At 39.7% G+C, this 23602-nt stretch overlaps 1 protein-coding gene across 1 annotated transcript; it reads left to right on the plus strand.

Moving 5' to 3' along the window:
* The first annotated feature begins 1959 nt into the window (after window positions 1–1959).
* Window positions 1960–15081, plus strand: HACD1 (3-hydroxyacyl-CoA dehydratase 1). Its single transcript, XM_061997177.1, has 7 exons — window positions 1960–2229; window positions 5954–6071; window positions 7265–7283; window positions 7365–7453; window positions 10070–10191; window positions 12458–12636; window positions 14318–15081. Exons 1-7 carry the CDS (start codon window positions 2102–2104, stop codon window positions 14398–14400), a joined length of 738 nt encoding a protein of 245 aa, XP_061853161.1. The 5' UTR covers window positions 1960–2101; the 3' UTR covers window positions 14401–15081.
* The last annotated feature ends 8521 nt before the right edge of the window (window positions 15082–23602 follow it).

Raw genomic sequence — 23602 nt, forward strand, 5'->3', positions numbered from 1 at the left:
TTCTTAATTGACTGAATCAACTGAAGACAAACCTGGTCATCATTACACATAATTTGTGTACTCAAAATCAGTAAATTTGGTCAAATAAATAGTGGGAAGGAAAGTAATACAGCATTCTAATGAGAATGTATCAAACATTGTTGACCAAATTTAAAAAGACTCTGTGCAAAAGCATGGAAAATATAAAAGGAAGGGTTTAAAAATGGAAAATGTTTATTTCAGAAAGCAAACAGCATTTGTTCCCTCAAATCTGCTGTGAAAAAATCTCAAGAGCAAAAATGGCAAAGGATAGCTAAAAAGATTTAAAAATCACAACTAATATTAAGAATTGGGACCAGGTCATGGCTTCCTCCATGGATCATTATTTAAAATTACATTAGAAATCAGTTAATTCAGTCAGAAGTTGGCAAATTCAAATGAGACAAAAACCACGTTACAGATAGTATGTGGCTAATTTGGGATACCCATTTTGACACTGCACTGACGAAGCCAAGAAGACAGAAGGTTTCGAGAAGTGAAATCTGAGTGGAAAAAAAACACCCACATCAATATAGCAGGAATATTCAGAATTAAAATAGTAAATATAGAAAATAGTCTTGAAAACTACAGAGTTTAAACCAACTTATGTTACATTGAGATGAAATTTAGGCTCAGATTCTCCTATATTTACCCACTACATAGTTTCTTGCACATTCCTCTGAAGCCCAAAGTTGGCAAAAACTTCTGAATTAGGTTGTTTCCTATTTGTAAATTCTTTTGTCCAGATTTTTTATAAGAATCTCAAATTGGATTCTATTTATGACAACTTGGAAAGCAATGGTGTATATATAACATAGCTATGTTCTACAATCTTTCTAGCATCTACATGGTGCTGTTTTGCCAACTACTACTTTTGCATTTACAGGTTACATTTTTGATGTTGCCAGTGGGTGTATATTTTGAGGCTGAAAGCTGAAAATCTGCTTGTGTGCTTTGGTAAGGAGAGAGACTGAGTTTCTGTATGGAACATCAGCTTATCTTTCAACCAAAGCCTGCAAACTGAGACCATCTAGGTGTTTTCAGTATTGAGATGACCTGCTCTATCCTAAAAGAGGTAGACATGGACTTAGAATATTTTAGGACTGAAAAAGTAGCGTTTCAAAGGCATATCCTGGCCCACTTTTGGAACTCTGTCTGTAAATGCCTGTGTTTGAAGTGTGTGCCCTGAGCTAAGCATGATGACCATGCTTAGCTGTGGAAATGAAAAGCCCAAGGTTACCTATACACTACCTGAAGTGTTGAACAGCATCCCCATGTTAGCACAAAGCCATGTGTCAGGATGGTGGATGCAGCCTGCACCTCTGAAGGGCCAGGTCACTCAGGCTGGCGCTTGTCCCCTCTTCCAGAGCTAATCCAAGCAACGCTCCCTGTGCTGGCTTTGCTTCCCTGTGCAAGACAACTGGCATATTCAAATATCATCTGCCACCTGGGTTCTCTTCGAGCCCTAGGAGGAAATTTCCTCTCTTTTAAATGTGGGCCTTAGTCTTCCTCGTGTATTGAGTGTGGTATTTATTGAGACTTACCAGACTGGAAGTTGCCCTCTTCTCGAGGAGACCCGGGCAGATGGCTGGTGCGCCTCTGAGGTGGGGGCCTGGGCATACTCCCATCAGGCAGTTTCTGACTAGACTCCCAGATGTTCAACATCGGGCACACCTCTCCTTCAAGAACTCATTTTTGTTGGGGTGGGCGACGCCTGACGGTCACCCGCAAAGCTGGAGGCACGGTACCAAACCCCAAGGAGCTTCCTCAGGCGGAAGGGGGCAGCGGCGTGACGCCCGAGTACCTCGTGTGAGGGCCGGCCGAGACCCTGCCCGCCCGGCGGCCCCCAGGCTCCCCCGCCCCGCCCGGGGGCCGCGCCGGCCCGGGCCCGGGGAGGCCCTGCGCGGCGGAGGGCGGAGCGCTGCGCCATGTGAGCAGCTGGCGGCGGGCACCGGCCCTCGGGGAAGACGGATGGGGTGAGAGACAGCGCGCGGTCCGGCTGTCAGCGCGGCCGCAGCCCCGCCGCGGAGGGAGCCCCTCCTCCCGCGGGTGTGCGCCTCTCGCTGCCTGGCCGGCGGGAACCATGGCGTCCAGCGAGGAGGACGGAGGCGGCAACGGCACGGTGGAGGAGAAAGAGAATGGCAAGAAGAGGAAGCTGGGCGCCCTGGCCACGGCCTGGCTCATCTTCTACAACGTCGCCATGACCGCGGGGTAAGCGGGAGCGGGCGCGCCGCGGACTGGTACCGCAGCGCCTCAGCGGGGCACAGAGCCGCAGCGCGGCCGAGGCGAGGCGGAGTCCCGGGGCTCCCGGGGATACGGCGGGCTGGCCTGCCGGGGATGGGGGAGCCGGGGGCGCAGGGGAGCCACCGGGAGCGAAGCTAGCCCTTGCCTGCTGGGCATTGCCTAATACGGTGCAGCGCTGCCAGCCGCCGGCGCGTCACCCCGAGCCCGCCGCAGAGGTTAAGTATAGCCGGGACAGGAATGCCGGGCGGGGGTGCCGCGCAGGCCGCGTCCCTCGGTACAGGGTACGTCCCGCGGTACGTCCCTCGGTGCCGCCGCCCCCATCCGGACCGACTCCCGCGGCCCGCCGCTCCTCGCCTGGAAGGGGCTGCTGGCCGGTGAGGGGAAAGCGGTCCCGCGTGCCGCCTGAGGTGCCGGGGTAGCGGCCTCGGGCGCTGTGGGGGCACGGGGCTCCCGGGCGGCGGTTCCCGCCGGCGGCTGGCTCCGTGAGGGCACGCTCCGGGTTACCGGCTGGGGCAGCCCCGTCAGGCCCGTGAGCTCTGAATCTCAGCGAGCAGAGCTCGCACTGGCTCCCAGAGAGGCAGATTTCTGAAGCCGAGCGTGGTCCTTAGCGCCAGCGAGCGTTTGGTGATGAGCAGGGGGTAGGTGGAGGGGAAGAGAGCTATAATAACTCGAGGGGCTCGTTTGAGCTAGTGCTCCATACTGCAATGCTTTGCTTCGAAGAAAGTGGGTATTTATTTGGAAGAACAGATCATAAAAGCACTGGTGTTTATGTGTTAATGCTTGAAGCACCTATTTTCACTTTTTGACAGTTTGTTCTCTCCGCTAACTCCTAGGAAAAAAAAAAAAGCCACAGCAACCTATTAATTTAACATACTTGAAAGAAAGCTAAAACCAAACAGTTTTATAACTTCTAGGCAGACATTCCTCATGAGAACAGATTTATCTTAATTACCAGTGGGTGAACTGTCAGCCATTTGAACCCCGTAGAGCAAAACTGAGAGGCTGCAGCTGAAGCGAGAGTTCAAGCACTGATGCAGAAAGCCAGGAATATGATCGTAATGGCATTCTTCTCACTAGCATCTGAGAATCTTGAACACGTACTCAAGTGTGTTCATATATTGCAGCAGCACCTTTTGAAGAGTGCTTTTACTCTATGTATTTTTTTTCTAGTTGTCAGGTTAATGTTACCTCATTGAATCCTGAGCCTTGTGCTCCATGTGTGAATTTGCTAATGAACGTTGACTCTTGCCACTGACTTTTATATATCTCTAGAAGATTATCGAACCATATTAGTTTTGACCTTAGGTGCTGGTTTGATATCTCCCACTTTTGTCTCTCCTGATTCCATTAACACCAAAAGGAATTAAGACATGCAAACTTGTGTATTTTATGCAGAAACAGAGAAATAATAGACAAGAACAAAATCTTATAGTATTATACAGATAGAATTTAAGAGACAAATATACATTTGAAATAGAGGAATACTTAACAGAGGCACTACCCTGCAGTTTTCAAAAGTATTGAGAAGTGACCTTTGAAAATCAGACGCCAACGTGCTGAAAGATGGGTGCTCTATGCTCTTGGCTCCCAGAGGCAGGTATATTGAACGAGCTCACTTAATGGCGATGGCTAATCCCCACCTCCCAGCCCACACCTAGTACAATAACCCAAGGCATGCGCAGTTCCTTCCATATAATTAATCCATGTTTGTATAACTGAGGTTTTCAATGTAGCGTACTACATATTCCATCCTTAATGCAGAGTTATACCACATTCTTACAAAAAGCATGCTTGTGACATGCCTTGAAACTTCAGGTTTCAACCCACAAAGACAAAGAAAGTATAGAACTTCTTTAATCAGGCTTACAGGCATAATCAGATCTATGGATGACTATTTTGAGAGCTAAAAGTGAAAACACAACAATTGCAGTAACTTTAACTTAACTTTTTCTTTGATGATATTGGTGTCTATTACTCAATCCCTTCATTCTACATAAAGCCTTAGCAAGCATGCTGTACAGCAACTTGAACTCTAGCTAAGGAAGTAACAAAGCAGAGGGGTCAGAGAAATACTCAGAGGGCACACAAACATTTGGAGAAATATTTATATAAAAATTTAGATAAATATTGAAAACATCTTCTGTTCTTGTACTCTTTCATAAGCAGAAGGCATTGGCTAACACTGGAAACAGGGTACCAGGAAATACTGGTCTTTGGTCAGTCCCATTATGCCATAATGGCACAAGAGTCATGTGGCTCGTGACAGCTCTGCTCACCTCGGATGGCATGTGCTTCACTATCAGCTCCTTAACAACTCTTACGCGCAGCGGCTACTGCTACGCAGCCACTTGGCACGGCCCATCCCAGCACTTCATGATGGCATTTCAAACTCACGTGGAGTTCCAGTAAGGCTTCCCCACACGGTAGGAATGATTGATCCCTTCTACTTTAAGCCTATGAATCCGATCTTCCAGATCTCCAAAATTTGCCCCCACTAGTGTTACTTAGATTTTATAATGATTTAAAATCCCAGTGCATTAATTTAAGGTTGTCTCTCACTGCTGTGGAAACAGGGAATTACTGGAGTATTGCTAGTAGTCCTTCACAGTAAAGCTGTCCTGTTTTATACTGAAGTGTCTGACAAAAGAAAGGTGACAGCAAGTTTTTATCCAGCTGGCAGCATGAATGGTGACAGCAAGAGCTCTGTCCTAGCCCTAGCCTACAAAGTCATAATACATCTAACAAGACATTTTCTGCACCTCATTCTAACAAAAGGGTTGCAGAGAGAAGTAATCGTGGACTATACTCAGAAGCAAAGACTGCAAATATGTTTTTCTTAAATAGTTTTTTATGTAGGCATGAATTTCTGTCAGTCAATTTCTTTCATTGTCAGTGGTTTTGACTTTGGATCTCAGAAAAGCCACTGCACTCAGGAAATGGAAAATTCTTTAACAAAGGCACTGTTTCCAGTTGGGACTTTCAATGAGACTGGGTACTGATCTGCCATTTCAGTCCCTTAAACCTTTGCTAGAAAGAAGGATAAGTCACTTCTTTTTTTTTAATTAGAGTGGTTGCTAACATGCAAACACATATTAGTTTGCTAAAACTCTAGAAAACACTTTGCTACACTGCACTGTCTGGACAAATATACTATTCTTGTTACTAATGGTAACTTCAGTTGGATAATAACAAACAGCAACATTCACATCACTAGTCAGTTCTGAAAATTATGAGTTGGAGCACCATGAAAAATGTAAAAATCATATGTTTAGTTTCCAGTCCTTTACTTACACAAACCTGTGACCCAAAACAGTGGTTTTAGTGCCAAGTTCATCACGTGTTTTCAAGTAACTTACAGTAAGGATGCATTGGGATTTAATAGTAAAAATATGTAGTCATTACTAGTGAAAAATCTGACAGATCCATGGTTTTGGGGGTTCCCCTCAATTCAAGTCAGTCCTCTGCAGGTAAACAAGTCATTCTCTGTCCTTTTCCCAAGTAAAGAGATAAAAGACTGTAATGTTTACATAACATTATATAATATGTATGTGTAAAGATAGTTTTAATAATCTCTTAAGAACACCAACAAGTGAAGAAGCAAAGAGATTCTGTGAAGAAAACATCATACTAAATTATTTAGAGTGGTTTTAGAATTCTAATTTGCAATGTATCCATTCTCTTTCTTTTGTAGGTGGCTGGTGTTAGGGATTGCCATGGCTCGGTTTTATATACAGAAAGGAACGCATAGAGGCTTATTCAGAAGCGTTCAAAAGACACTGAAATTTTTCCAGACGTTTGCTTTGCTTGAGGTAAATTTTAAACATTAGTTTGCAGTGTAACATGGGAAAAACACGTTATTAACCTGAGTTTAATACCAAAATATCATGTTAGTACTTAAAGTATGAAGTTTTTTTGGGGGAGGCAAGGTGATTAGTTGAAATAAATGAGCAGATTTTTTCAAACTTAATTCTAAGATTTCTTTAAGTCAAATCCTATCTGGGAACTAGTTTGATTTGAGAGTCTTTTAATTCAAAGGCAAAATCTCTGAAGGCATTCCAGACAACAGATAAACCCTTTAGTGCAGCAAATATCTCGTCTCCATCTCCAAAGATGATAGTTTCCCTCTTACTCTTTATCCTGGACTCATTATGCTTCTGTGCCTTTCCTGCTTATACTTATGTTCAGACTGGATTCCTATGCCCTATATAATCTGTTAGAAAAGGGTCTGTGCAAGTTGTACAAAGTATTCTTTAAAGAATACAACTGGAGGCATCTGTGCACTACTGTTCTTAGTCCATGGTACCTCTGTGGAATGCAACTGTTGGGTGTGTTGAGCACTTAGAGTTCTTTCCCAGGTACAATGGAGTCGCTGTCTACATTTAATTTTTTTTTTCCTCAATCTGCCTAGTTTAAGCAAGTTACAGTCATGTGGCCAACTGTATATAGGCTTTTGTGGTGTTCAACCTTCACAATAAGTAATTTTACTCAAATCTGACAAAATAACAAAAAGCACTCTATTTACTAAACATTACTGCCCAGAAAATACAACAAATCTGAAGCTTGATAGCTGTCATTGGCAAAGTAATGTTATTAATCCAAAATGAACACAGAACATTTTAAAATTGCTGTGTGTATGTGTGTATGTATATAGATATATGTACTGCCACACTGTCCTGTACAATTTTTTTCTGAATAAGAGAACATAAGGGAAACTTACTAGTTGAAAAAATAGCTGCTTTGTATTTATAGAAATATGTAATATGTCCAATTCATTAGGAAAATGAATCTCTTTCATGTATTTGCACAGATCAGATACTGAGCCCATCACAGCATTGGTTATCAGGGTTCTGGTGTGTATGTCTTTTACAGACTGTTAGTTGGAGACAGAAAAACAGTTCTTCAGAATTAAGCCTAGGTTTACATTAATATCAAAAGGCCATGTTTACAGTGTAGATAGTAACACACGACACATCAGTAACCTCTAACTTATTTTTATTTACAGGTAGTCCACTGTGCAGTTGGTGAGTTCTTTGTTTTAGTTTCTCCTGTAACTAATTAAAACAGGAATTGTGGAGCAGAGATAACATGTTTCTCTTTTTAAGGAATAGTTCGCACATCTGTGCTTGTGACTGGGGTCCAAGTGAGTTCAAGAATCTTCATGGTGTGGTTCATTGCACATAGTATAAAACAGGTATGTGTGTGTTTTGTTTGTTTTGAAGGAGAAGCTATTAATACAGTTCTCATTTCACAAGAAAGATATTCCTACAGAGGATACTTAACTAACTGGGGGTGAGTTTGTAAGTTGGGGTTACAGGATGGAACTTATGAGCTTCTACCCAGGAAGCTGGGGCTGGGTCTTAGCTGTGAATCAGTGCTGTCTTGGGCATCATGCTAGCTGTGGTCTGCCTAAGTGATATCAATGAATGCTGTTACAGTTTACCAGCAAATCTATCATAGTGTTGCTGGTTGCCTTTCAAACCCTTAAATTAATACCTACTGAATTAATCTAAATGAAAATATGTCTTAAATTGCATTTACCTGGATAAACATGATTGTGGTTTTACAACTTATTTTTGGAACCTTCTCGAGACTTTAATGTTATGGTAATATTAACATTTGATGGCATGCTCATTGTTGTGGGTTTTTTTTCATTAAAAATGTATCAAATCATGCAGCATGCCACAGTGACACTTAAGGTCCTGTATAAATGATGATAGTTTATTTACCTGGCTGTAGGAGGTTATTATAAGTCTAGTGATTCATTAGCAGAAGGAAGCAAACAGACTGCTTACAGCTAGTAGAGAGGACATTCAGTTTCTGAGGCCTGTTTGCTGTGAAGGGCATGTAGGAATGAAGTGATGGATTTTGAGCCTGTGCTCCTGAATTGCTGTACCTTCGAAAAGCTGAGCCATTAAACTGTCTCACCAGCAGGTGGCATGTCCTTTTCTGCTAAGGGGATGCCGCAGCACCTGCCTCCCTTGTCAGGTCCCTTTGTTTCAGTTCACAGAGGACTCATTTGCTACACTTCATCCTTGCGTTTACTGTCGCTTTTCTTAACATGGAATAGGCATCCCTTAGCTTTTTTTTTTTTTAAGCCACGTGTTTTACTTTTTTTCTTAGTGGAAAATATCTCAAAGATTAACAACTTTCCCACTGAATGTTTACATCAATGCTGGAATATAGCACTGCATTTTGCCATTTTGTGATTTTTCTGCAGTGGATTAAATCTATAACGTATCCAGTCATTTCTTTTGTTTCCTCTATCTTCAGTACAGTAGGTTAAGCTGTGTCCAAGAAAAAATACAGCTAAATGTACGTCTGATTGTATTTCACACTGTTTCTGCTTAGCAGGCATGAATGTTCAGGGTCACTCTAGGTGGTGAGAGGCATGTTAGTGATAATAGCCAGACCCAGATATCTGTACTTGACTGGAGATTTGCAAGGCCACAGACAGGAATTCTCTGCATACTTATTTAAAGCTCTTCTGCTTGGATTTAGCATTGTGACATGAATCCAAGTTTGAGTTATCAATGTTGTCTTTAACCGCATGAGGCTAAGAACAGTCTAATTCTGTCTTTACTTTTGCTTATTTGTTTGAATGTCTTTGCACTTGAGTTGTTGCTATTTGTTTGTGAGTTTGGCAGTGTTATTGTATCTCCTTTTGTGATGTTGATGAGATGCTTTTACTAAAAAGAAGTGCACCCTCTTTGACACATTGAGGATGCAGTTTTATGAGATGGTGAGCATTTACAGTTCTTGACTTTTACAAGAGTTGTGGTTTTTCAGCATCTTTGAGATGTATTAAACTTTGTCACCAGGTTGCATTTTATTAAAAAAAAACAAAAATCATTTCCCTTTTTGTAATTTTAACAAAATTTGTGTTACTTTATTTTATTTCACAGACATCCCTGGAGCTTTTCAGCCTTCAGGCATGGAAGTGTATTACAAAATTCCTCCCCTTTTAAAGAAAAGAAAATTACTTGGGTGTAATTCTTCTTCTCAGAAGGTAGTGTTTGTAATAGATCCCCACTTGCCTTCTTTATATTTGGGGACTTTTGTTTATTTGTTCACTTAGAGTGAAAAAGAAACAATGATTTGAAATAGCAGAGAGATGTGCTATCTACTGATGAGGCAGTTTAATGACTCAGAACTTAAACCAAATTGTTGAGTTTACCCAAAGCTCCCGATCTACCAACTACTATTCATTTAGTGATCCATTTGTGTTCCAGCTCCTTAACTATCTTACAGCTCCCTGAAGTCTGCCCGACTTGATTTTCTCTTCCATTTAGTAGATTATACTAAGCAATTCCTTTTGTCTACATTTTCATGGAGATGTGCATTATACAGTGAGGAAGAAGCAAAATAAAAAAGAAGAGGAAGTCTAGAAGACAGACTAATGAAATGCAGAATGAGTAAAAACTGATTGTGAAACGAATGTATCTTCTGTGGCATCATTTCCTGCTTAATAAAAATAAACAAGTAAATCACAAATAAAAAGATGGAGACAGCATAGTGAAAATGCAGGCAGAGAATAAAGAGGAGGAATAAGGTTAATTATAGGAGTTTGTATCTTGATATTTGTGTAATGGTTAAAGATTGTTCAGTTTGCATTGTCTGTATGTTACTAAATACATATGATAAAGAACTGTACGTGGTAATGGTTACAGCGTATCACTTTTATGCCAGAATTTTCTTTCTTTACAAGATGTTAGTTCTGTTCCATGTATCTTAAACAGAAGCCTATTGCAGTTTGCACAGAAAATAAGCTTAAGGATGAAGAAAGTGTTGGTTCTTTGTACTTCTGCAGATCCAGAATGAGGAGAGCGTTATTCTTTTTCTGGTCGTATGGACTGTGACAGAGATTACTCGATATTCCTTCTACACATTCAACCTGCTCAACCACTTGCCATACTTCATTAAATGGGCCAGGTGGAGATGTCTTGCACTTGAGTTTCTCATGGTTCTGTGCATGTTAGTTTCACGCATGCTGAGCTAACACACAGGAGAGCAGATGTCTGAGCTTTGGTTATGTGTCAGCAGAGTGCAAGTCAGTTGCTTTCTGTATTTGGGATCATTGTTACTTGGTTTAAAACGTTAAAAATAGTTCAACTGAGTTTTCTGGGGTGTGATTTGTTCTTTGCTTTCTGTGTCTCTCAGTTTGAGCTCTGCTTTCATTTACATTACATTTTTTCTTTATCTTTGGAGTCACCTTTTAACTTACAGCATGACTCCTTGGGATGCTTTTGAATACAGTGCCCAAAATTAAGCACCTGTGCTGATCCTTGTAGATTTCAGGGCTTTGAAAATGTAGGAGTTGTCACTCAGGTGTATTCTTGTTATTACTGTATGGGAAGTTCTGCTTCATCAGAGCTTTTGTAAGGTTATATCCCCATAGTGGAGCTAAATATCAACTTAGTTTAGCCTGCATAAAAAGTGTTTTCCATATCAAAACTGCTTTGATTCTGAAGCATATGTAATGTTGGCCACTAGATCACTTATATTACAGAGACTGCATGTTTATCAGGAGACTTAACTGGAAGAGCGGTATTCTGTGTAATCATTATATGAAAAATACATTCAAGACACACTTAACACTGTTAGAAGGAAAAAAGAGGCAACTCTAATTTAAAAGTACGTATTTGTTTGTTTCCCTTATTTTTGTTTTTTAGGTAACACAGTTCTGATGCTTCTAATGCACTTCTTTGATATATTTGATATTTATGTCCATTCTTATAATACATTATCTTTTTGCTAATACCAAACACCCATGTTATGTTCAAGATACTTATGCTTTGTTATGTTCAAGCACTAGGTCAGGTGTGACTTAATTAATATGCTTTTATGCAGGCTTCATAAAGAGAAATGCATTCTCTTTACTGTACTGACAGACACACTTTTTGACATCAAGTCAGTGTGCTTTGAACAACAGAATATTTGTTTCCTTAGAACAGACAACAGGGGAAAGGGACATTCTCACAACAGAGCTATATGGTGAAATATACTGTAAAGAAAACATTTGAAAATGCATTATTTCTCCGTAAAGTCCAAAATATCTCATCAGCATTTATGGATACTCAAACAAAACAAGTAGGCATAAATTCAGTACTCCAAGTGAGCTGGAAATTTCTGATCTTTTGCTTATATAAAACATTTGGCCATTGTTAATGGAAGAGATGTGTTCTGCTTGGGATTTTTACTTTGGTTTGGGTGGTTTTTTTTCACTGCCTAGATACACACTGAGGGTAGATCATGACATCAGTTCCTTCTCACACTCTTGCTAATCTGTTATCTGACCTGTGAGTCCTCTAAGCCCATTTGCTCCTAGGAGGCTCTGAAGTTTGGTTGCTGCTGTTTTGGATCTCATTTCTTTTGATCATGCAGTACTCGCTGTACCTTCCTCTCTGTGTGACAGCTCTCACTGCTGTTCCTTGCATGAACTTGAGAGCTATTCCTTAGGAGAAACTGCCTCTCCATTGTGCACTGTATATAAGGACAGCACAAACCCTACTGATTGTGTTTTTCATTTTGTCACTGTCTATGTGGCCTATGGCATTCAAACCACCTTTTGTTTAAATCGTCTCTGCCTTTTATTTGAACAACCTCCCGTTTTGAAATGGATCTTGATAAGTTTCTGGCACTTTCATTCTCTTTTATTTTTTATTTCCATTTTCTTTATTGGTAAATGTGGTATTACTTGGATTTTCCACATGGCAGTGCATAAAACAAGTTTCTGATGTTTATCCATGTTTTCATTATGTTCAAAGAAATTATAATACATAGAGTTGTCTCAATGTGTGTGCACTGTGACAAAGATGTGTGGGATCATCTAAATTTAGGATCTAGTCCTGATCTGAGTCCTGTAAATGACAACAGGAGCAAGATTGGTAAATTTTGTTAAAAAGTCATTATTGGAGACCACAAATTTGCAGATTTTTTAACTCTTTAATATTAGAAAGACATACAAACAGTGGGATGCTTCATTGCTTAGACATAAAAGGCCTGAGGAATGCATTCTCTGTAAACCTAAGTAACGCTATCCAAAGTAACTGAAACTGGTATTCTGTGCCAAGTCAGGATGCAGTCCTTGATTTTGGTGCAGGAGCTACTGTAATACATTGCTGTGCCACTAATAATAGCAAAAAGAAATACTGAATTCATGGGGTGTTTCTCACAAGGGTTTTTTCTTTTAATGCAGATACAACTTTTTTATCATTTTGTATCCTGCTGGAGTTGCAGGTGAACTGCTAACCATATATGCTGCTTTACCCTATGTGAAGAAAACAGGAATGTTTTCACTGAGGCTTCCCAACAAATATAATGTCTCCTTTGACTACTATTACTTCCTTATTATTGTCATGTTCTCCTATGTGCCGTGTAAGTATTACTGAACTGTAGTAATGCTAATGACATAAGAATCAATTGTCTGCATGCTGTTAACTGCTGCCTGTAGTTAGATTTGCTGAGCACTTCCTGCTAGAAAAGCCTGCTTTCTGTTGTTCTGAGCTTTGCTGTGCTTTAATTGGCTTGATAGAAATTTTCAGTCCTGTTATCTGCCTCAGAACATCAGCTGTCCTGAGAATTCCAGTGAAAATCTAAAAACTGAGGATTCTAAGATGAAGAAATGAAAAGAAACCTTTTTGCTTACCTACAGAAATATTTCTAACTGTGTCACTGAGACACTCTAGTGCCTCTGCCATTTTGAAGCAATGGCTTAAACATTGTCCTGCAAGTTGTGCCAGAGATTTACCTTGTTCTGTTTAGATGTGACCTCTGAAAATTATCATTTGAGGAAAAACTTCAAGCAATATTATGCAAGATTCTATTTTCACAGAAATCTATCCATGAAACCTCTCTGAACATAATTCAGTCCCTTGTTTAATCAGATAGTCCTTGTACTTCTGGATACCAGAATCTACAGATCAATTGGCTAACCAGAGCTTAGATTAGTGAGACCATCTGTTTCACTTTCAGTGTTATCTCCAGTGGTACCTAAGCTGTCTAGACAGGGAGAAAGCAACTTGGTTCAGGTACAGCACCATGAATGGGGCTAGAATTAGCATTGCTGAACTAGGCAGACAGAGTATTTTAACTAAACTGGACAGTGAGACTAGAAACAAGGCAAGAGATTAGGGAGAGGCATTGAGAAGGAGGAAGACTGAAGTTAAAAGGATCTATGGTCTGTGCCCATAAGAGGTATTGGTTTAAGAGGTTAAACATGGACTTTCACAGTATATGGACACACTCTGATTTTTTTTTTGTCACAAGAAATCTTGAAGGCCTGTGAGAGACATTTGTATAAGAGGTTCTGAAGAAATACAAGGAAGATTTTCTTCCCTATTGAGGTGAGGGAGCACTGGAAGGGGCTGCCCAGATGGGGTTTGGAGTCTCCTTCTCTGGGGACATTCCAAACCCAGCTGGACAAGTTCCTGTGTGACCTACTCTAGGTGGTCCTGCTCTGGCAGGGGAGTTGGACTGGATTAGCTTTCGAAGTCCCTCCCAACCCTTAACATTCTGTGATTCTGTGATATGAGTGAAAAATGTCCTAAGCCATCCTAACATTACTAACAGTTTTACAAACATTTTTGTAATGCAGTGCTTCAGGAATGAATCCAATTTTCTATCCATTAAATATAAGAATCAAATGTGTCAGCAGGACAATAATGTAGTAGATCTCAGAGGCCCATGAGAAAGAGGGCTCCTTACTTTGGAGTTGAACAAGTAGGGTAAATCTGTATCCTCCTCCAAGTCTCAATTTAAACATGCTTACCTTAGCACAGATTTAAAGACTTCAGGCACTGCCAGACAGCCTTTAATCCTGTTTGTACAAGGAAAATCTTGGAGGGAAGTTTTTTGAACACAAGATACACGTTCAGGGGGCCTTGTCTGAATTTTGTTGTTCAGTGCAGTGTTCATGACTTGTTATTATTTACCTCAACCAACTGCAGCACCACATGCCATGATTTTTCCTCAGTTCATCATTTTGCAGAACTGTATTTTTTATGTGATCTGTTTAGTCTTTTTCATCTAATTTGCTTTCTTTTATGCTTTGATCAAGTATTTCCACAACTCTACCTCCACATGCTGCGTCAGAGAAGAAGGGTGCTTCATGGAGAAGTGATTGTGGAAAAGGACGACTGAACCCAGCTGTAACTATGGTGCTTCTAATGGAAAGAAAAGAGGGTAAAAAATCCAAAACTTCCTGTGATTTCTGAGTCCAAGTTTTAAAACATGGAACAAGAATAAAAAACTGTGCATAAAATAGTATGGACTGTATTATTTTTACAATTACTATATCTTCAGGCTTATCTTTTCCTCTGTGGTGTCAGTTCGATTTTTAATTGTTCAATTCTTCCAACAAATTGTTTTCTTATTTTCAGTAGGTTGACAATTAGCTTTAAGAACTGGAATAGTTGGCTATTATGCTTTCATCAAGAACAGGAGAGCTGATAAGTTGTACTGAAAATGAGTCTTCTGGAAAACAGCATGAATTAGGTGATGATGTTTTTCATAGGCTGAGTGACTTAAATGTTATTTAGCTTTATATTTAATACTGTTCTAGTTACAAGTACTGTTAGCATGTTGTTCAACATTCTTTGAGTCACAGGATTATGCCACAGAGGACTTTTGAAAGGAGCTGAATACTTGATTGTCGGTGCAAATTTAGATCTCTCTCTATTTTCATTTTTAATTGTCAAGATATGTAGGATGTTAGGTAAAATATCAACTGGTTAAAAGTTTGTGCTGAGGGGTAGGCTGGATGTGCCTACCTTTCTCTGAGCTGTGGCTGGAATGAGACTCATTTGCAGAGGAAGACTGATTGTCAACATGTTTCCTACTCTACATTGAATTATGTATGTAGAAAAAATACATTGTTGTGTTTAGAAACTGTAGCTACAGTGAGATATTTAACTTCTTATAAATAGCTGAGGTAAAATATATTTGAAATAGTGTCTTAAAATATAAATTGTGCTGTGAATGGCCCCATTGTACAATTTCAATTGCTTCCTCCCTATTAGTTGTTTATACTGTGGTGACCTAATTCTGTTTAATGTCTTCAGCAATCTGCAAGAGGAATATACAGTATATTAATAAAGTTACAGATGATATTACACTATATGATACCTGAGTAGGAGAGGTCCAACAGATGGATTAAATGTAGACAAGATTAGATGCAGCCTAAGCAATTCAGAGAAGAGGAAAGTCAGATTAGTTAGTGAGAGAGGGAGAACACCACAATATGATAATGTAGTAAGAAGCCTTTCTCTTTTAGGCAAGCAACTTGCTTCTGGCATCACTAATGTCATAAGAGGAGTATATAAGCAGAAGAGCTCCATCAGGCAGCTGGGAATCAAAATCATACTTTATGATTGCTGAGGTCATTTCTGGAGTACAGTCTTATATTTTGAGTACCTCAGGAGTGAGGAATTGAGTCAGTCTTCTGAAAAGTCAGAGGTCAGTAACAAAATTAGTTGAAGTAAGAAAGAAGTCGGGAAGTTTGAGCCTTTAAGTATGTGTCATTTTTTGTTATATGACAAATACATGTAATGGAGTAGGCTTTATATGAAAGTGTAACTAAAACTGATTCTATACATTTGGAACATGGTAAATATCAAATGAATCTCAGGAGAAAGATCCTACCAGTGAGATCATTTAGGTTATGGAATGACACAGTAGTGCTTATCAATGCATAAAGTTTCTTGGAAGGTTTTGTTAGATGTAATGCAATAGTGAAAAATAATCTTCCTTTGGCAAGAGCTTGGCCTACATGCTTGAATAGGCAGTTTCCACTTTTAGCTCCAAGAATTCTATGATAGCACAGCTTTTTTGAAAACTGTAGATACACATTTTTGGGTGTGTCAGGCAATGTGATGAAAAGGGAGGATTTGCTACATCTCTAACTTTCAAATTCCATTTTGTGCCTTAAACTTGAGATACTTATGCATGTGTTGGTTTCACAGAAATGAGCTTCCTTTGAAACGACAGATGGACTTGAGATAGAATAGTTGTATTTCTTAGACTTTTAAGAGGTGTCATCTTTGTGTTTTTCAGAACAAATTTCACGCAAGGTGCTATAATTTAACCTTTTCTCTGTTTTCTGTGCAGCTAAAGTTATTAAAAGTTTAAAACATAAACTACATTTACAACACTAAGTCACAAAATAGTTGTTACAGGTGTTGAGACTAGCAGTTGTATTTGTCCAGAGTTCTTAAAGTACTGTTTTATAAACTTCACTTGCCATTTGATCCATGAGGAACGTCGCAACAGCTTTTAGAAGTATTTTGTGGTTAGTAAGCAGATGAATTTGATGATACGTGAGCAACTAAGATTAGGTTGAGTTCTGTGTCTCTTTTTAACTGTCAGGGCAACTCACTGAAGACCATAGCTATGAATTCATTGAAAATACATTGGGTACTTTGAGGATGTGACTTTGAAATCTTTGACTGGATGAGCGTATCTCTCAGATACTACTCCTATTCCTGTAATAGCAGCAATACCTGAGGCACTATAATACTGTATTACATTTGTTTTCATTGTGGCCTAAGGAATATGTCAGTCAAGGAGATACTTTTATGTCCTTTTGTACATGTGACATGAAAAAAATACACCACTGTTTGCTGAAATCTTGGATATGCACTTTCATAAAGCAACAGCATGCAAGCTAATGATACAATTTTGAAAGTGATTTAAAGGTACAGAAGGCTCTTACTAAATGATAAATGGATAAAAATTAAGCTAAAAATTACTTACAGTATTGCATTCAATGTTTCATGGACCAGAGAGGTTGCCTTGTAGATTAGTTTACATGCCAGGTACTTTAAAAAAAAACAAGCAGCATGTTCTTCCTCTTTGTTTTTTTGATTGAAGCCTTTCACTGAAGCCTTTTGTTTTAATATCTTCTGAAAGATGGTGAGAATGCCAGGTAAAGTCTTCTCACCATTTTAACCTAGGTATCTTACTTAAGTTTCAATGTAACATCATGAAACATTTAATTAGCTTGTTAAATGGACATTGAAAGCTAAGTATGATTTTCATATGGTGCTCTCTTTCCAACTTCCTTGTGACACCCGTCTTTTTTTTCTTCCTCCCTGCCATATTCCTAGTTTTCTAAAGCATTAAAGTCTTCCTGTTTTGGGAACGTGTTCAAACATCAGTATCTTTCATGTTTTGATGTAGTCTCTAACAAATTGTTTGTATAAAGGTGTGTTTTTTACTTGTGCCATATATGCCTTCTGGAAGTGGATTAACACAGAGCATGACCTCATGAAGCTTTTTTAATGTCAATACATTGACCTAATGTCAATACCTTGACATTAATAGGCATTTGGAAGGAGATTCCTACTCATCAGGTGATATTTCCTATTGTTGGTAGTAACAAAACACCATTCTTTTTATAAACTCCAAACAGCTGGATATCTTGAGGTTCCCCCAGCACTCACACACTGTTCCCACTGGGAGAGACTATTCTGACACAGACTGAGTGAATCACCTTGTTCCACAGCTCTGCCTAGAATGTCTAGAGACCAGATCCTGATCTCAGGGCATGGGCAGTACAAAGGAATATGATGCTGAGAAATTGCATCTTCCCTGTTAGCTGCCAAGAGGCTCACTGAGGCTGTTGTGAGCAGTAACTGATAGACATCACTTCTGTCACCTCTTACTACACGGGATGTGAGAAAAGTGCTGTCCAGGGAGCTCCTGAGATCAGCTGGGAGGATTTCTGTGCATGAAGGGTATCTTACAGACTGGGCTTTTGTGTGTCACTCAGCTATCTTTCCTGCTGTCTGTAAGCATGTATTTCTTGACATACTGTTATGCCAAGATAGCTGTGCCACACTGCTTACAATAGTACAGTTCAATATTAACAGCCTTGGAAAAATGGTGTTGTGTGTTGCTTCTACTGCCCACTGAACATAGCCAGGTTCATGTTAATGGACAGATTGCAATGACTAGTTAACAGGGAGGTGCATGGAGACCTTTTCTGTGGCCTATGAGAACCTACATTTTCGTAGCCATAAGGACATAAGTGCAATTTAAATCTAGGTCTAGCTACTGCCCTGACTGTGGTACTTGCAGCCTTCACAAGCAACTTTAGTGGAGATTTGGATATTTATATGATTACCAAATAAACTAGAATGAAAAGAAATTACAACCATTCCAGCAAGTTACAATTTAAGGTACTTGCTGCATTTATAGTTTTTGTGAATTCATCTCTTCCTTAATCTACCTTAGGGGAAAAAAAAAGGATGGGAAGTTCATACAAAAAAAGTGTTCTGCACTGGGCTGGAGGGCTTGGAAAAATCAACATTCTCAGGCAGGCAAACTGGCCTGGATTGGTTAATTGTGTCTTTGAACAAAAAGGTATTTATTACTAGTTTACAATTTAAATCCATGCTGAACATAACCTTTTTATAGTCCATTAACATGTTTTCTCCCATGTTTGTGGCAAGGACTGTTTGAGAATCAAACACCTCATGTTTCTGCAAAGCTCTGTGTTCTCTTGCTCAAGTGAGTTACAGTGTTGTTGGTGCCTGGCTAAGCTTTGCAAAGCTGTTAAAGTATTTGCCAAGGATAGCTTCTTAACCTTGCTTTTGTGACAGCACACCTTAGTAGTGGGTGGTACTCTTGGTTCAGAGTCTGGTTCTGTGCACCACAGATGCCATTCTGGGGGTCTTGAGTGCCTTCAGTAGGACTGTAGGCTTTACAGATGTCAGTACATGATTCATCCTTATGAGGTACCACATTGAGAAGATCTGCCCTGTGAACTTGTAGGTCACAAAAGTGAGTCAGTCTGACAAGCAAACAGGCTGTATTGAGACAGAGAACCTGGATGTTAGGTAACTATTCCTCCAGTAAGAACTTGCTGTCAAGTTCAGGCCTGCAACTGGTAGTGGCTTTGGAATTCTAAGCCATACAATACTTTGTGTCATGTTGTATCAACTGAAACACGTTGTCTTTTTATTCACAGCTCTCTTGCTTCTCTGTTCAGTTTTGAATGTATTTTATGTCCTTTCAGTTGATGGCTTTGTAAAATGTAAGTAAGAAATACTTCTCTAAGCGTGTCATGTGTAGAATTGTACTTAAAGATCCTTAATAATGTAAATGCACCACAGCTGCTCGTTATTGTTATTTTTTTCTGACATGCATTATCATTAGCTGTTTACACAGACAGGAAAAACCACAATATGATACTTTTACTAACTTATTTATTTGCAGAGATTATAAGATTTATTGAGCTATAGATTCAGTTACCTGTTCCAGAGATTGTTCATACTGTAGCGCTGTAGAAGTTAATCCTCAATTAAAAGACATGTTCTAAACTGTGTTCTATTTGATTTTATTGTTATTGTGTAATGTAGAAGTCAGTTCATCCAAGTGTTCAACATATTACACCAGATACTGTTTACAGATACTGTACTGTTTTATCTGGAATTACTTCACAAATCAGTCTTGAGGTCCCTTGTAACATCTTTACTATCAGCCAGCCTTCCTTTTTATGTCTCTTAAAATATATGTCATGAAAATAAAAAAGAGTAGTACTAATGGTTTATAAAACAAGAAGGGAAAGAAATACAGGGCATTAAAGAGAATGTGTAACATCTGTCAGCATGTATGAAGACAGTTGCGTTATAGTGTTCCTGAAATAGGTGTCACAATAGTGGATACTTCAGTGTTTTGGAACAGGAGTTTTTTGTGGTGTTAACCTTTGAAGGGGGGTGGAGGCAGTGAACATCCTCTGGCTGTCCTTTACTACATGACTAACAATGACATTGCAGCTGTGAAGATTTTGTTGCCATGACAGTTTGATAAAGCAATATATGAGTATTTAAACCTCCTTTTGAATTAGAAATCAAGTGGTTGTAACCCCAAGGAGCTTAACTGCCCACAAAGGCTAAATCCTGTTAGTCAGATGTATTATAACGGAGATGTAGACCTCCTAATCTGAAAGTCACAGAAGTGGTCTTCTGATCTAAGTTTACAGGATGGGATTTAGTTGTCCTGGCTCTCCACCAACATTTCTACCAAGCAGTCAGATTCCTATAGGAGCTAATGGAAGAGCATTCAGTGATCTCAACAGGAGTATGATGGGACACAGGCAGTTAGGTATTCTGCATAAATCTGGGTTTACCAGGACAAGAGTAACCCATAACCTCCTTCTTACCAGTGTCTGAGAGAGAGCACATGCTCTCCCAGCTTTGTGGTGCAACTGCACTGCTCCCTCTGCAACGTGCTGGAGGACTGGGACCTCTCCAGCCTTATGCCTCTGCTGCCTTATACTCATCTGAATTCAGCAGCCATAGAAACTCCCTTCACATAGCTGCAGACATATCTTTTGTTTCTGAAATTTATCTAAGCCCAATGACGTATCCCATTAAAAATAGGCAGGGTAGATCAGCCCTGCCAGCTGCTTGGACATTCCTAGCTTGGAATGTTGCTGTCACTGAGCAACTTTGATTTTCACATGTAGTCTCTCAGCAGCCTGTGCTCAAATCACACTCGTATAAAATGGCACTTTGCCTGCCCTTAAGTGGCTGTTCCAGAGTCAGTAGAACAAATTGCAAATGATGAGCAAGAAAAGCTTCAGATGGGTGTACTGCTTCACCTGCCAAGCGCTCTCACAGAGAATCCTAGGTGTACAGTCAGCTTTTGTACCTCTTAATTAATCACATATGAAGTTGCAGTGCACTGTAGAGCAGACCTTAGACTTGTGAAGGAAAGAAACTAAGTACTGAAGGCAGCAGATTACTATTTATTGTGTAAATTAAGTCTGGGAAGACCATTAAGACTGGAATTCAACTGGTGACAAAACAGACAGATCTGTGCATCTTGCAGCCAACACTTGAAGGCAGCTGAAAGCCAAGTATTTAACATTACTCTTGGTTTTATTAAAAATAAGGTGGTGTTGCTAAGAATAACAAGCTGGAATTCTTGTCAGAAGGAACATTTTACAGTGATCATCTCTGGCTGGGCCTTGATTCTGTTTTCAAGTCTCTACATCATATCCAGATAACTCTTAACAAAAGATTCTATCAAGAAAAAAAAAAAAAGACCCTGGAAATAATTCCTAAATAGAAAATGTATTGAATTGTTCCTGAGATGTAAACACTTCTGAACATTTTCATACTCTTAAGAAGAAACAATAAATCATCTGAGGATTTTGTTAGTTACCTGTGCTTCCTACAGTAAATACAGTGGTTGAAAAGGAGTTGGAAATCTAGAGAACAATGCCCAGATGCTAAATATGCTGGTACTGAGTCTTTAAGAAGATATTAATATCTTAGAATTAACTGGAAGAAAGCAGAACTTTTCTTAGAGTGACACAAATCTTGGGTGTGGCTGTTCAGCTCTGTGTGATCTATAGGCAGTGTCTGCACTTGTCTATTCTGTTGTCAGTGTTCATACTTGATAGAGAAGGATTTCTTCTAAAAATCAATACACCTAAGTACTTACTGATAGAAATGTGTTACTGTTCTGTGAAGCTTAGGTTTCCAAAAACAAAAAGAGGGCATGGTGTCTGTTTCTCAACCCTTTTAAATGGAAGGATTGTCTTCTATGAAGAGCCATATTAGGCAGTGTTCTCGGGATACTTTTTATTTGCCACGACCCAAAATTAAGCTACTTTTTAGATTATCCTTTTCCCACAATTCTTTTTGCTGTGTGGGAACAACTAGATGGTGTAGATGATTTTCAGCAGCAGTCCCCAGTCTGCAGCTGAAAGAACTCTGTGTGGTGATACTCCTAAATCAGGACAGTGGCTACGTTCTTGGGAAATAACTTCCTTCTACCAGTCATTGCAGGATGAAGACAAAAATATTAAACACTAATATTTTGCTTGAATGTGATTGTCTCCTGAGTATTGTCTGTTACATATGAACAGGTTTTGGGGTTTAGTTTGTTCCTGTCTGTATATTATTTAAGAGATAATTATGTCATTACCTACTGAACATGAAGTCAGTGAGCTTTTGCAGTGTGTGAATTCCTTGAGTTTATGGCAGATTTGTAGTACACTTCTTTGGTCATTAGCTTTAACTCTTAGCCCCAAATGTGTGTGGGAAAGATACAGTGATATCACTATCCTCTGGAGTAAGCATTATACTTCAGGATGTCTTTCTCAATGCATTCAGTATTTAAGGATGATTCTCTTTTTGTCTTGCTTCCTTCTGGTCTGTGCAGGCCACTGACAGAGAGAACAATCACAACACCTCTTGTAAATAACATCAGGTCTTTATTATTTCTCTTGTTTCATTCCCCAGCTCCTTTGAATGCTTGAGCTGTTAAATGGCACTAAGTTGGAGATAATCACCTTCCTATGATCCATGAAGTATTAGAGGGCAGAAGACAAAAAACCTTCAAAGAACAACAAGGAGCTAACATTTTGTGGTAGATCAAGTGTGAGTTGCTTCAGCCATGTAGGGAGGGTAGTATGTAGGATATATGTTAAGGGAACTGAAAAGGAGACTGTTTCTGAGTCAGTCACTCCTGGATGGCTGCTGTGTTTCTGACTGCAACAAGCTTGCTATTTAGCCCTTGGTATTGAGAAGACACATGAGACGTGCTTCACTGATGTGTGGTACCATTTATATATCTGCTCTTGTTTTTCATCTCAGAGCACACCATGTGCCCACAATTGCAGAGCTTGCAGGTGCTGCTTTCTACATGTTAAAATAATCAAACCTTCCTCCAGTGTTTAGTTCTGATATGTCGAGAGTTTCTTGGAAGAAAGAGCACCTTAGGCTGATGTGATTCCACCTTGAGAACATAAATGTTTCAAGCAGCAGAAGTAAATCTGTTCAGGGTTTTGGGTGCCCTCTGTAAGTAGTTTTGACAGCTAATTTAGTCTTGTCTCCTGTCTTTCTGATGTCGTCTCTTCCAGCATAGCCTGTATCTTCTAATCCATTCTGTGCTATGAAATCTCATTACACAAAATACGTATGAAAGAGAAGTACAAGGTATGCAGGTGGGCCAGCAGGCTTAAAATATGGGACCAGTCCTTCTTTACTGCAATCTGTTGTGGCAATTGTGGGAGGAAAGTCAGACCAGCAATTCTGAGGAAGAGCAAAACTGTTGGTCACTAATAGTGGTCTTAAAGTTTCCTGACTGTGAAACAGTTTTGGGGGAATCTGCACAGGGCTGGGGTTTTTTGTAAGTCTTTGCTAAGAAGACACTCACAAGCCTTTTCTTTCCTCAAGGCATGTTGGGATTATCTTTTTCTTTAAGATGTCTACCTGTAGTTCAGAAATGACGCTTCAAGGTGCCTTGTGCCAGTACTAAGATTTCTACCTTTCCCGGGTCTTTAACCTTTCTGTTATTCATTTATCCTGCCATTACAGGCCCATAGCAT

The sequence above is a fragment of the Colius striatus genome, chromosome 5, assembly GCF_028858725.1.
Source record: "Colius striatus isolate bColStr4 chromosome 5, bColStr4.1.hap1, whole genome shotgun sequence".
NCBI lineage: Eukaryota > Metazoa > Chordata > Aves > Coliiformes > Coliidae > Colius > Colius striatus.